The following is a 14,435-nucleotide window of genomic DNA, read 5'->3' as shown; positions in this document are numbered from 1 at the left end:
GTGCTGGGTCATAAGAGGGTGCGGAACGACAGTGCGTGATCCGCTGGGGACGGCGGCGGTGGGCGCGCGCGACACCAGGTTTCCTGCGTTCGTGAGCGCCGTGGGACTGGGGATTCTTCAGGCTCTTCGACCTCTGTGTCCTTGGCTTCCTGGCTCCTCCAGAGGAGAGCGCAGAGCCCCAAAGCCAGCAAGCCGTCCGTGATGAGCTGCCTGAAAAAGACAGTGGTGGAGGCGTTGAAGATCCTCACGGATACTCACGGTTTTGATAGAGTTTTGGAAAAGGTATTGGAGACAAAGCTGAGGCTGGTAATGAAGGGAAAGAAAGCATCGTGCTTGGTGCACGGTGAGCGCTGAATAAGTATCTCTAGTTAGATTCTGTTCGACTATTCCTGTAAATTCACCTTAGTAAAAATGATTACTTTAATGGAACGCCTATTACATATGCTACATCGAACGCATAAATTGTCTCATCTAAACATGGCTAAGTATGGTTATGACTCATGGAGACAATTTTTCAGTTCTAGAGCTAGAAAGGATTTCGGACTTCGATCCTGTAGCAAACAAGCGCCTGCAGTGCTTTGGAGGAACAAAAAGTAAGAAGCGACCTCTATATTTAAGGCACACGCAGGGGTGGGGAACCTGCGACCTTGGGGCCACATGTGGCCTTCTGGATCCCTGAGTGCGGCCTTTTGACTGAATCCAAATTTTGCAGAACAAATCCCTGAAGTTTGGATTCGGTTGAGGGGCCGAACTTGGGAATCTGGAGGTTCCGGGTGAACGAAGGGAGAAGTTGTTCCTCCATGGTGTTTTGGGAGATTTCCCAAAGGTATTCAACTCCTGAAGAAGTGAGTTAGCCGGTGGCCGGAGATGGAATGCATTTCAGAGAACAGCACTTGCAAGGCCCAGGGGTATTTTAAGAGATTCATTTGTGGGAGCAGCGAAGTAAAGTACCACAGAGTTAGGCAGAGCCAGTCCCTGCCCCCTCTCACTTGAACAAACTAGCCCAGACTCCTAGTGTTCAGTATGTTTGTAAAGAACATCACGTTCCATAGGAAGCGTTTGTAAATAAGCATGAACAAAACCCCTTGACGTTGTCAGATACTTAACAATCTAAGAATTTCTTGGCTTTTTCTAAATGTTCTAATGCACGCGAATCTGCCTTTCTGATTAAGATAGAATGCTGGGAAATTTGGAAGTGGAGTTTAAACACAGATCAACTGCAGTCGTTCGTAGGTCTCCCTCCTGGAACACAACTCCCAGGAGGCTGTATTTTAACAATGTAAATGATAACTGTGTCTGTCTCTGTGAGGATTTTTGTGAAAATCGGGAAATAGACAAATACATTTAATGTTTCCAAATAGCAAATGCTGTAAAATCCAAGGACATTATTATTTGACAGTAACTTTTTGAAAGATAAATTATCCAGAAAAGGGTGTATTAGTCTAAGGGAAAATTTGAATTCCTTAAAAATTTGAAGCCATTTTCCTTGAGCTTTCAGCAACCTTATGAGTGTGTATCGTCTCGTGATAATCTTGCCATGGGTTGAATTGCCTTTGAGTATCTGGTTAAAATCCTCCCATTTGAACGGACACACTGGAACAGTCATAAACTACATCCTTGCCTGAGTTGGTAGTGGTAGCTTGCCTTCCAAGAAGACTGATATACCTGTTGAACCAAATGTATAGAGTTTCTCAGAAGTTGCTGTAAGGTTGAATCATGGTATGCATTGTGTCTAGACTAGCGCTATCCGGTAGACATACAATGCAAGCTAGAAATGTGAGCCACCTGTATAGTTATAAACTAATAGCCACATTTTAAAAGTAAAAAGAAATATGTGAAATTAGTTTTAGTAACATAAGTAACACAATATATCCAAGATATTACTCTAATGTAATCATTATCAAAAGTATTATATTTTTGGCCGGGCACGGTGGCTAATGCCTGTAATCGTAGCACTCTGGGAGGCCAAGGCGGGTGGATCGTTTGAGGTCAGGAGTTCGAGACCAGCCTGAGCAAGAGCAAGACCCCGTCTCTACTAAGAATAGAAAGCAATTATCTGTACAACTAGAAATATACATAGGAAAAATTAGCTGGGCATGGTGGCATATGCCTGTAGTCCCAGCTACTTGGGAGGCTGAGGCAGAAGGATCGCTTAAGCCCAGGAGTTTGAGGTTGCTGTGAGCTAGGCTGACGCCACGGCACTCTAGCCAGGGCAACAAAGCAAGACTCTGTCTCAAAAAAAAAAAAAAAACAAACAAACAAAAAAGTATTATATTTTTTCATACTTAATCATTGAAATCCTGCATGAATTTTATACTTAGAGCACTTTTCAATTTAGATTGCTGACATATGGCTAGTGGCTGTTGAACTGCACAGGTTGATACCATAGTAGGTGCTCTGTGCTTACTAATTTGATCTAAAAGAGGTTTTGTGGTTATTTTTATGTGGACACCAATTTAAAGTAACATGACCTAGACAAGTGGTTCTCTATTGGGGGTGATTTTGTTCCCCAAAGGATATTGGTAATGTCTGGAGACTTTTTTTTTTTTCCTTTATACATGGTCTCAGCTGTCACCCAGGCTGGAGTGCAGCAGTGTCCTCATAGCTCACTGTAACCTCAAACTCCTGGGTTAAAGTGATCCTTCTGCCTCAGCCTCCTGAGTAGCTGGGACTACAGGCACGGCGCCACCACACTTAGCTAATTTTTCTATTTTTTTGTAGAGATGAGATCTCGCTTTTGCTCAGTCTCGTCTTGAACTCCTGATGTCAAGTGATCCTCCCACCTCAGCCTCCCAAAGTGTTAGGATTGCAGGCATGAGCCACCGTGCCCAGCCTGGAGACATTTTTGATGATCACAACTTCGAAGGAGTGGAGGTATGCTACTGGCATCTACTCGGTAGAGGCCAGGGCTACTGGTAAATGAATTATAGTGCACAGATCTGTTCCCCATCCCCCCACAACAAAGAATTATCGAGTCCAAATGTCCATAATACTGTGTTGCAGAAACCTTGACTTAAACCAAAGGTTAACAGTCAAAATAAAATTCCTGCTCTGGCAAAAAGATCACCTTTAAATTAGTGAACAAACTAAGTACTGTGGGATTATAAAGAAGGAATACCAGCCACAGTTCTTGCCCTCTAGGAATTTATAACCTAGGAGAGAAAAGTGTATTCCAAGGAAGAGTCCCATCAGATGCACCATAAAAAATAAGTTCAGGAAACATTGATTTTGTATTCTTTAAAAAAAAAATTTGGTAAAATACACATAAAATTTACTGTCTTAACCATTTTTAAGTGTATAGTTCTTAACATTAATTACATTCATATTTTGGTGCAACCATTGCTACTATCCATCTCCAGAACTCTTTTCATCTTGCCAAACTGGAACTCTGTACCCATTAAACAGTAACTCCTGAGTTCCCCTCTCCCCCAGCGCTGGCAGCCGCCATTCTACTACTGTCTCAATGAACTGACTACTCTAGATACCTCCTGTGAACAAAGATGTTGTGTTCCTTTTACATATTAAAACTTTTGAGTAGTTCTGCAATAAATAAACATGTTTAACTTTTATCATATTTAAGTTGTTTGCCAGTGGAACTTTTCCCCCACAATAACACATGTGGAGGAACATACATTGGGAATCCCAAGTGACAGGCATTGTGCTAGGATCTGGAAATACCATGTGAAATCCAACACACGTAGAAATAAGGGAGTAGAGTTCAGAAGCAAAGTAAAATTGTGTATTCTCATTTTTATGGAAATTAGAGATGAAGATGTAAGTGAATAAGATGTCTTAAGAGAGACAGGTGAGAGAGAAGAGATAAAGACTTAGGACTAAACCTTGAGGACATACTGGATTGAGAGAAAGAAGGCCTGTGGAGAACACAGAAAGGTAAGAATAGATCTTATACTTACTAGAAGAACTTTGAGACTTTGGATTGACCACAAAAGGACAGTGATATTATTTAAAATTTATCAACATGGTATGCTGACAGATATTTTCAAATTCATTATTGGTCGTTAAAATAATCTAGGTACAAGAAATGTACAATAAAATAATAAGGCAATATTTTCTCAAAAATTTATGTACAAAAATATTCATTGCAGCATATTTGTGATATCAAAAATGGGAAATAACCTAAATGTGCAAACCATAGGTGAAATGGTAAAAGAAATCACAGTAGCTCCATGTGAAGGAGCCTGGTGTCACTGAAAGTAATGTCTTTTTTAAACTTTTTTTTTCAAGAATTATGTCTTTTTAAAGTGATTTACTAACATAAAAGCATGTCACTCAATAATTTGTAAATGTGTGTAACTTTATAATTAAAAATTTTTGTTTATCATAATTTATTTTAAAAACATTTACATAGCACTTACTATGTGTCAGGCATTATTTTACCCACTTTGCTAATATGAACTCATCTTTTTAGGACAAAAGATACAGTAAAAGTCAAACTATAACAGTCTGGAAGGGAATTTCACCATAGTAGTTGGTGTTAAAATCTGATAGGTAAAAAGAACTGTAGAGACAGTGTAATAGGTAAGTGGACTCTAGAGATGTGAACAGGCTATCCACAGAAAAAGAAATGCAGACAGCCAATAAATGTAAAAGAATGCTTCTTAGTACGGAGGTGAGGGAAAACTTCCCCTTTGCCTCAGAAGGTTTACTGAAAGATCAGTTCACAATAAGGCATACTAATAAGAGAAAGAGGCTTATTTATGGTGTACACAGGGAGAATCACAGAGTGATTACCCAATATCTCAGTGTTTATATACTGAGAAGTTTATATACTCTCATCTTAGAGGGTTGGGGGAGATGAGGAATATAGGTAATTCTGCTTAGGGGCAATAAATGGTTGCTAGGGAGGATAAATGGAATGGAGGGGGCAGAACAGATTGACTTGTAAATGATTCTCTTTGCAAATTAAATGAATCTGAGAGACAGGTATTATATTTTAAGTGATTTGGGCCAGATCTGGTTGCATTCCTAATCTTCTTTCCTGTAATATATTGACATAAGCAGAGAGGGGAAGGGAAGTCAATTATTCTTTTGATGGCTCCGGTTTTTTATGAAGAAAGAGAGAAAGCCCCTTCCAAGGCCTATTGATCTCTAAGAGCCTTTAATTCAAAATACATTTTATACCAAGGAATCATATTCTGGGGTGAAATTTCCTGAGCTCCTTCAGTAGTGCCATTAGTCTGGCTAATGCAAATTAAAACCATGAGATACCATATTTTTCTCGTTGGATTGTGAAAATTAAGAGTAATAAAATGCATTACCAGTGAGCAATGAGAGAACAAGACAATGCTGTTGCAAAGTACTGTAATCTGACGGATCTATTAAAATTAAAAATACATATACTCTTACCCAGCTATCTAATTCTGTCAGTCTATCCTATACCAATAAAAGCACCTTTGTGATGGTCAAATATATGGAAATAACATGTATATCGAGCAATAGTTTGATAAATTTTAATGTGTTCATGCTAGGGATGAACTAGCTATTGAAACAGATTTATATAAATTGTGCTGAAGAAATGACTGTGATATATTGGGAAGAGAAAAATGAAGCTGCAAAGTAGTGTACATTTTTGTAATTTTATAAAAGTCAAGAAAAACACCCTATTTATGTGTATATCTTCGAGTAAGCCTAGGAAATGGTATGGAATGATATACAGCACTGAAGGAGTATTGGGTAGGAGATTGTATCTCTGTCCTGTTTATTTATATAAAATGAATGTTCTTATAATTAAAAATCTAATAAAGCGAAGAAACAGTGATTTAGATAGCTCAGAGATAGGATTTAAAGAATTAATGTAATTAGTGAAATAATGAACTCTAGTCAAGAGTTATTAATATTGTAGGGAAAAGGGATTTAGAATCAACTCATACCAAATATAAATATTTTGTCAAATTAATTTACAGTTTTAGTCGTGGTAGATACATTATCGATTTCAAGAGAAATGATGAATTTACATTTCTTTTGCCATGGAAGATAGTCAAGGTTTAGTTCTCTCTATGCAGATCCTCTAAAATACTGCTGAATTAGAATCAGAACACTAAACAAAAATAGTGTAAGTTTTGCTCAACCACCCTTGGAATTCCAGGAATTTCTGGAATACTGTTCCTCACTGAACACATACTATTTCCATTGTTACTCTTTGGTTTATGGCTCTATCATATTATAACTGGGCTATTCTCCCGACCTTGCTTTACCATATTTGCATTCCTTTAGGGTATCATCCCTTCCTGGGAACTACTCTTCATTCAGGTACTAGATTTCAAACTGTAGCTCAGTTGCAAAAATTCTACATGGTGTTGTGCTTTACCCCTTGAGAGAGCACTGGAAGTATGAATAGATATTGCCCAAATCTTCAATCTAAAGAAGAAAACAAAGGAAGGTGCCTTTCCTGTTAGCTCCTCTTTTCCAGGTTCAAGGCAGAGGAGAACCTGCATATGAGAGAAATCTTACCAATGTGATTAATGTGATAGAGGCTTTCAGAGCCCCGCATTTAATAGGCATTCCAGAATGATTCAGTAAAATCTGCCACTTACTAGCCTTTGGGAAAAAATACAGTGATTGTTTTTATTCCTTCATAGCATATCCCTCACCACCACCACAACTATTCCAATGAACAAGATTAGAGTTGTTACTTTAGCTTGTTAGATCTTCAGGAATGTTTAATTAAATTCCTGTCTGCTTTTCCCTGGGGCTTTGTTTTGCCTTCCATGCCATTTATTTGCTAACTATTATTTTAGGCCTTCTGTTATAGCCTCTAGTGGTTTGTACACTCCCTGAGGATTAGGGCAACATCTTACTCATCTTTGGATCCTCTGCCCTTGCCCCAGTTGCCTGCCATTCACTCTTACCCTTCGAAGTCCTTTTCAGGTGACATCTACTGTCCCTGAGAAGCCTTCCCTTGCAGCCCCAAATGTCTTCCTCTGGTCTAGTTCTACACTTTGACTAACTTTTGTCATGGGATTTGCTGTATATTACTGAAAATATCTATTGATTTGTCTGTCTTCCCTCTCCACAGTGAGAACTCTCTGGGAGGAAGTTCCAAAGTAGATGCTTAGTAAGCGTCTGTCAAAGGGAACTGCAGTGCCTAGTGGAAGGTGCCCAGTAGAACGCCTTTTACATAGAAGATTATCCTATAGTTTGTTCAGTAAGTTGCAACTGAAGACCCTAAATGTTGGGCATATTGTTACAGAAAGCTCCTGGTAGACCTTCATGTTTGAATCTATTTATTCAACAAATACCTGAGTGCCTACCATGTGCTAGGCACTATAGCAGTGAACAAAACTGACAAAAATCCTTACACTCACGGAAGTTATATTTTAGTGAAGCAAATCAAACACTATGCAAAGTAAGTAAATAAAATATATAGTATGTTAAATGGTGATAAGTGCTATAAAAGAGAATAAAGCAGAGATGGAAGATAGAGAATATTGGTGCAGGAAAACTTAAATATTTTCCCCCCTAAAATGTATATTTCTGTGGAGTTCTTTTTGAGTTCAATTTTAAATTTCATCTGGAAAGATGTCACTGAAATGGTGACTTTTCAATAAAGGCCTGAGCAGGTCATGAATACCGAGGGAAGAGTGTTCCAGGAAGGGGAACGGCACATGTAAAGGCCCTGTGACTTTACAACACTGAGCTTTGCAGTGTTTCGGGGTGGGGAACGGGTCCCAAGGAGACTAGCATGATGGAGGGCAGAGGAAGCTAGCAAGGGGCCAAGTTGTAGATAACATGACATCATGCATGCTTTTTAGGTCACTATAAGGACTTTGGCTTTTACTCTAGTGAAATGGAGCTCTCATTAGAGAGGGTTTTAAGCAGAATGGCATGATTTGACTTGTACAGCAGCTTTCTTGACTTACGATGGGGTCACATCTGAATAAACCCATCATAGGTTAAGATATCAAAGGTATCTCAATTTATCATGAGTTTATGTGGACATAAGGCAGGGATTATAGTGAATACATATCACTTTTGCACCATTGTAAAGTAATCATAAGTCAGGAACCATCTGTACTTTAAAAGGAGTGCTCTTGTTGACACTAGATACAGGGGGACAAGGGCAGAAGTAGGGAGATAACCTGGAAGGCAATTGCAACAACTCAGGAGAGAAATGGTGGTGTCTTGGACCAGAGTGGTATCAATGGGTAGGTGTATGGGGGCTGGGAAAGTGATGGGATTCTGAATATATTTGAAGATAAAGCTGGCAGGATTTGCTGATGGATTGGATGGTGAGATATGAGAAGACCAGAAGTTCGAGACCAGCCTCAGCAAGAGTGAGATCCCCATCTCTACAAAGAATGGAAAAATTAGCCAGGTGTGCTGGTGCTTGCCTGGTAGTCCCAGCTACTCAGGAGTCTGAGGTAGGAGGATCACTTGAGCCCAGGAATTTGAAGTTGCAGTAAGTTATGATGATACCACTACACTCTGCGCGGCAGCAGCAAGACCACGAGAATGTCTCAAAAATAAATAAATAAAAATAACAGTATAATGCGCTAGAAAATCTAACACTGACATTTGTCTTACCTTTCATCAGCCCAGCCAAAGTTAGATAATTCAAATGGAACTTTGTAAGAACTAAGCTGTACTAAACACACGGTGCCTTAAAATACACTGAACTACCTTTGGTGTGTATGAGGCTGTCATATTTGATTCTATTTCTTGAGCTGCCCCATTTTCACCTGGCTAACTCCTGCCTGTTCAAGACTCAGATGTCATTCTCCAGGAAGCTTTTCCTAATGCCTCTTCTGAAAACACAACACTTAAAAATGAGATATCTTTACTTCAAGAAACCTATCTTTATTCTTTCTGCAACAATTTCTTCCAGTGTAGTTTATGTACTTGTCTCTTCCTTTAGACCCCTCTAAGAGCAGAGATTAAATCTCATTCATTTTTACATTGCCAATGCCTGATACAAAAACCAGGAAATGTGAGTTTACACCTTGTTTCTGTTTGGTGTTTATTATTATTATAATAGTTTGTGAGGACATCTTGTGGCTAGATCATTTATTGCAATAAACAGAAGATACTATTCTAACATTTATTTTTTACATTGATTTACCTTTTGTGCAAAACATGACATAATATTGCTTGGGATGGTTTATATTGTGTGATTCTGTTTGTTTTCCTTCAGGGCCTTTTATGGGATAAACAACGGCAAAACCACTAAAGTGATGGTTTGTGAAACTCTCAAATGTCTTCCTGATGGGAGCCATAAAGGCCATTACATATCTAGATTTTATAGTTAGTGATTAGGAAGACATGAAGACAGACCTAGATCTAAATCTCACTCCTTTCAAATCTTGGATGACCTTGAAAATAAGCCACTCTGAAGTAAAGTTCTCTGCAAAATGGAAATTATTCCTTCCTTAATATATAGTATATATAAAGTGCTTGGCACACAGTGCCTGGCATATTAAAGTGCTCTAGGTAGTTATTGATAGTTATCTAGAATCTAACCATCTAATGCCTGAGACATTCCCTCACCCCCAAGTACAACAGATACACCAAATATTCGTCCATATTCTGCCTGAACACCTCTAATGGTAGTGAAAATGATTGTTGCTAGTTGTGGCACATTCTGTTCACAGTTCAGCTCTAACTTCTAAATATGCTATGATGGTTTTTCCTAGTACCTATAAGTATAAGAAACTTACATCTCTCTTATTTTTCTATAGGTTTCCTTTTTAAAGATGTTTAATATAAAATCGTCAAATTTTAAATTCATTGTTCCACATATTTATCTTTCATGTAATACTTTTTCATTATGACACTTAACTATAAATGGGGTAAGACCTTAAAAGCAATTTAACTTTGCTGGATTTTATTGTCAAGCTTAGATTTTATATTAAAATGGCTTTATGGTATAAGTTCATTAATTCTAGTAACTCATTAATTACTGTATTTCTTCCCGTCTTTTGTTTAAGTTGTTTCAAACTGTTCATTACTAAGTAATTTAAAAAATTACTCTGCTTGTGTAAAAACTAAGAAACACACAAATTAAAACCTATAATGAGTTAGCAGATCACCAGGTGGCCCTACTGGTGCAAAATTTCCAAGGAGACGTTGAGAGGTGTTGTGTACACATGGCTGAAAGGCTCAGACTGAATGTTTGATTTCTGTGGAGGACTGGAGATCACCAAAAGCTATTACTATTTTTCCCTAACCATTCCTTTTCCTTTCAAAATTATTTTCATAAGGGTTAATTTCTATCACAGAGATATTGGCAACTTACTTGAATTTCTGAATCAACCTTTTTGGGAAGATTCAGTTTTTAATCCAATGATTATTCTTCATTGGCTTTTCTGTTACTACAGAATTAATGTCCAAAATTCTTTGTTTTATGTTTAGGTGGCTGTTATCTCTGCTGTTCCTGGGAAAGTGATTTGTGAAATGAGAGTAGAAGAAGAGCATACTAATAAAATGGGCACTCTCCATGGCGGTTTGACAGCCACTTTGGTCGATAACATATCCACAATGGCTCTGCTATGCACGGAAAGGCCCTTACCTGGAGTCAGTGTCGATATGAACATAACGTATGTATCGAAACTATACCCCAAATAACTTTTTTTAATGTAATAATTTGTCAAATAACCAAGACTCAAAACATTTATAATATTAATGAAGCATGGATTCGATTAGCTGCATATCTCCTTAAGTGCAACTAGAGATTTCTAGAACTAGAGCGTTAATTTCCAAGAACTGTATGTATAAAATAGTAAAGGGGGAATATTCCCAAACATTCAGAAAAGTAGGCGTTCAGCTGCTTTTTTACATACACACACACACTTGTGGGAGGGCAGAATCACAAACTCGTGGCTCATAACTGTTTCATATAGTCCTTAAAAGTACCAGTTGTACAAACGTTTTATGAGTGTTGTGTAGAGCACATAGGAAGAAAAGTGTGAATAAAATTCAAAGTTGGAGTTCATATACACATTGTAATCTTGTTCTAACAAGCTGAACCCAAGTGTCAGGTTTTAAGAACAGGAAGCAATCCTGGATCTCTCCCTTCAGCTACGCAGACATGCTCTGTGAGTTTAAAATACATGATCAGGGAGCCTTGCCACAGATGTCAGGCTGTCACTCACTGCTGTGAAAATGCCTGCAGGGGCCAAACTTTTCCAAAATGTAAAAAAAATCAATTCCAACATAAACTAGTACTGTTGCCAGTCCCATTCAATAAAGAGCAGAGCCCAGGAATTTAGTTTCAAGACAATTACTTTTCCCACCTAAGCAACAGAAAAATGAATTTGTTGAGAGGATAGGCAGGGGTTAGGGTAGGAGAGCCATAGTCACCAGACATGAGAGTAATGGAAACAATGTAAATAATTGGGTTTTTAAACAATCTAAATCTTTTAGTAGGTTAACTTAAGAAACATCCACTCTCTCTACTATGGGAATAACTTAAATTGAGGGTGCACTAAGCAAGTCATAGGACAAGATCAGACAAATGCTCTTGAAACTAAGATGTTCAGAAAAGAAAAGAAAGGCTTTGCTTATATTACTGGTGAGCGTTTTCAGCAGTCCTTGTCTTATTCCGTGTGTTGAGGGGTAAGACCAGTTGATAACTGTGCTTTTTCTTAAGAGCTTCTATTAAGAACAGAGAGACATTTTCAAACCTAGCACTGCATTTCATGATTTTCTAGGTACTGCTGCTTTCACAACCCTAAGGAATTTTTAGTAAGTCAAACATAGTTTTGGCCTGAGCTTCAGAAATTGATTCATTCAAACAGAAACTAGGACATAGTCTCAAAGGCTGTTAGATCATGACTTAGATTAAAAAAATAAATAAATAAATCTGGGTTCCAAAACAACAAAATGGGAAATTCTAGGATAAGAATACTGTTGACAATATGCCCGCTTCCCAATTCTCCAGACTTAATGTTTGTTCATCTATAGCACAAGGGTTGCTTGTCTTTCCCTAGTTTCATTTAAGTTAATGGCTGTTAGCCAAAGTATCTTGATTTACAGGAGAAAATTTGGAGAAATAATGAAAACTAGGCAAATTACTACTAAACATGCCATTCTAATATCTTTAAATTGAGATACACGAATTCAAGACCAGCCTCTGTTTTGTTTTTTTTTTCAGCAGTAAAGTCTAACTTTCTTATACCTCCCAGCCTTAAACACTGAAATTTTTATTTATTTATTTTTTTTTTTGGAGAGACAGGATCTCGCTCTGTCACCCAGGCTGGAGTGCAATGATCATAGCTCACTGCAGTCTTGAACTCCTGGGCTCAAGAAATCCTCCTGCCTCAGCCTCCCAAGTAGCTGAGACCACAGGCACATGTCACCATGCCCAGCTAATTTTTTAAATTTCTTTCTTTCTTCTTTTTTTTTTTTTAGAAACAGGGTCTTGATATTTTGCCCAGGCTGGCCTCGAACTCCTGGCCTCAAGTGATCCTCCTGCCTCAATCTCCCAAAGTGCTGGGATTATAGGCGTGAGCTACCACTCCCAGCCTGAAATCTTATTTTGAATTTGTCAAAAATATATGCCCTTTATTAAGGAGTCTTAAAGGTCCTTGCTTTGTAAAAAGCAGAAACATAAAAATAAACTGTAAGGAAATTATTTCCCTTTAAAACAGCACTCCTCAATGTTTTTGGCATCAGGGACTGGTTTCATGGAAGACAATTTTTCCACAAATGGGGGTGGGAGGGATGTTTTCAGGATAACTCAAGCACATTACATTTATTACATTTGCAGCTGCTCCCCAGCTCTAGCATCACCGCCTCAGCTTCACCTCAGATCATCAGGCATTAGATTCTTACAAGGAGCGTGCAACCTAGATCCCTCACATGCGCAGTTTGCAGTAGGGTTTGCACTCCTTTGAGAGTCTAATGCCACCACTGATCTGACAAGAGGCAGAGCTCAGGTGGTGATGCGAGCAGCAGTAAATACAGATGAAGCTTTGCTCTCTTGCCTGCCGCTTACCTCCTGCCTTGCGGCCCGATTCCTAATAGGCCACAGACCTGTACTGGTCCAAGGCCTGGGGCTTGGAGACTGCAGCTTTAAGACATTAACATTGTTTTAAACAATCCTCATTCCCCAACTTGTTTTAAATTAGAGTCAGCTGAATCAAAGACAATTTATGATTACAAGTGGGTAGTGTATGTCTTCAAAAATATGTATATACAATTCATCACCAGGATTAAGGATCTCATTAATTCCTTATATTCTTCTATTAAGTCATTTTAGAGTTGAGCAAATTCTAAATATTGATATGACAAGATAGAGACACCAACTGATATGTCACCTAGGAAGTAGATTAAATGAAAGCTAGAGGAAATCTTTCACTAGCCCCAAATAAATATGAAGTGGGAAACTTAAAGGGAAAAAAGGGAGGAACAAGAAAACCCCTTCCCATATTTATGGGAAAAGAAACATGTGGATAAGGAATAGGTAAGTAAGATAGAACCTGGTAAGGACCAGCCATTCACATTTGATATTTACAGAAAGCTTACCAATATCATCCTTAAACTATTTTTAGGAGTAAAATATGTTATATAGGAAGGCTATTGTGAGATGCATACAGCTTTTCCTTTTAAAAATTATTTGCTATTGACTGTATTTAAATTTGTTTCCTTTCAAGGTACATGTCACCTGCAAAAATAGGAGAAGATGTAGTGATTACAGCACATGTTCTGAAACAAGGAAGAACACTTGCATTTGCCTCCGTGGATCTGACTAACAAGGCCACGGGAAAGCTAGTAGCACAAGGCAGACACACAAAACACCTGGGAAACTGAGACCAGCAGGATGACCTAAAGAAACCCAGCCAGGAATGTTAAGTGTAAATTTGACTTGAACAAATGTAATTTTCAAAATAAATTAGTAAAACCAGAAGTAGAAATATTTTCTTTGGAGAAAAGGACCTAGAGACCAAGTAAAGGAAGGTGGGGGTGTCTATGTTATTTAAGTGTCTTCAGTTTTATTTTTTAATCATAATATATAATTGGATGGAAAATTCTTACCTCAAAGTGTTTTGAAAACTTAGGTGAAGCAAAGAAGCTAGCAGAGTCATTCTGAAGTAAGATTACTTTAAAACTAAAGTCGAACATTGAGCTAAAAGAGAAATATAAATTAATAGTTGTCTTCATTGGGGCTGCTATAGCAAAATACTATAGACTGGATAGCTTATAAACAGAAGCTTCTCGTGGTTCTGGAGGCTGGAAGTCCAGGGTCAAGGCTTCAGCAGATCCTGTCTGGTGAGGGCCCATTTCCTGGTTCATAGCTGATGACTTCTTGCTGTGTCCTCACATGGTGGAAGGGGCAAGACAGTTCTCTGAATTCTCTTTCACAAGGGCACAAATCCCACTCATGACTGCCATCATGATCTAATCACCTCCCAAAGACCCCCCACCTCCTAATATCATAACCCCGAAGGTTAGGATTTCAACATACGAATGAGGGGCAC

General features: G+C 38.3%; 2 protein-coding genes across 2 annotated transcripts in view; both read left to right on the top strand.

The window, feature by feature from the left end:
• ALDH5A1 (aldehyde dehydrogenase 5 family member A1) overlaps nt 1-14,435 on the top strand; it is a 277,572-nt gene that overhangs the window by 140,686 nt on the left and 122,451 nt on the right. The window lies entirely within an intron of this gene.
• Nucleotides 38-13,896, top strand: ACOT13 (acyl-CoA thioesterase 13). The gene is made up of 3 exons (XM_069493006.1): nt 38-282; nt 10,369-10,553; nt 13,611-13,896. Exons 1-3 carry the CDS (start codon nt 202-204, stop codon nt 13,765-13,767), a joined length of 423 nt encoding a protein of 140 aa, XP_069349107.1. The 5' UTR covers nt 38-201; the 3' UTR covers nt 13,768-13,896.

This window comes from Eulemur rufifrons, chromosome 18, assembly GCF_041146395.1.
Source record: "Eulemur rufifrons isolate Redbay chromosome 18, OSU_ERuf_1, whole genome shotgun sequence".
NCBI classification, from domain to species: domain Eukaryota; kingdom Metazoa; phylum Chordata; class Mammalia; order Primates; family Lemuridae; genus Eulemur; species Eulemur rufifrons.
This window is presented reverse-complemented; position numbering and strand designations above follow the sequence as displayed.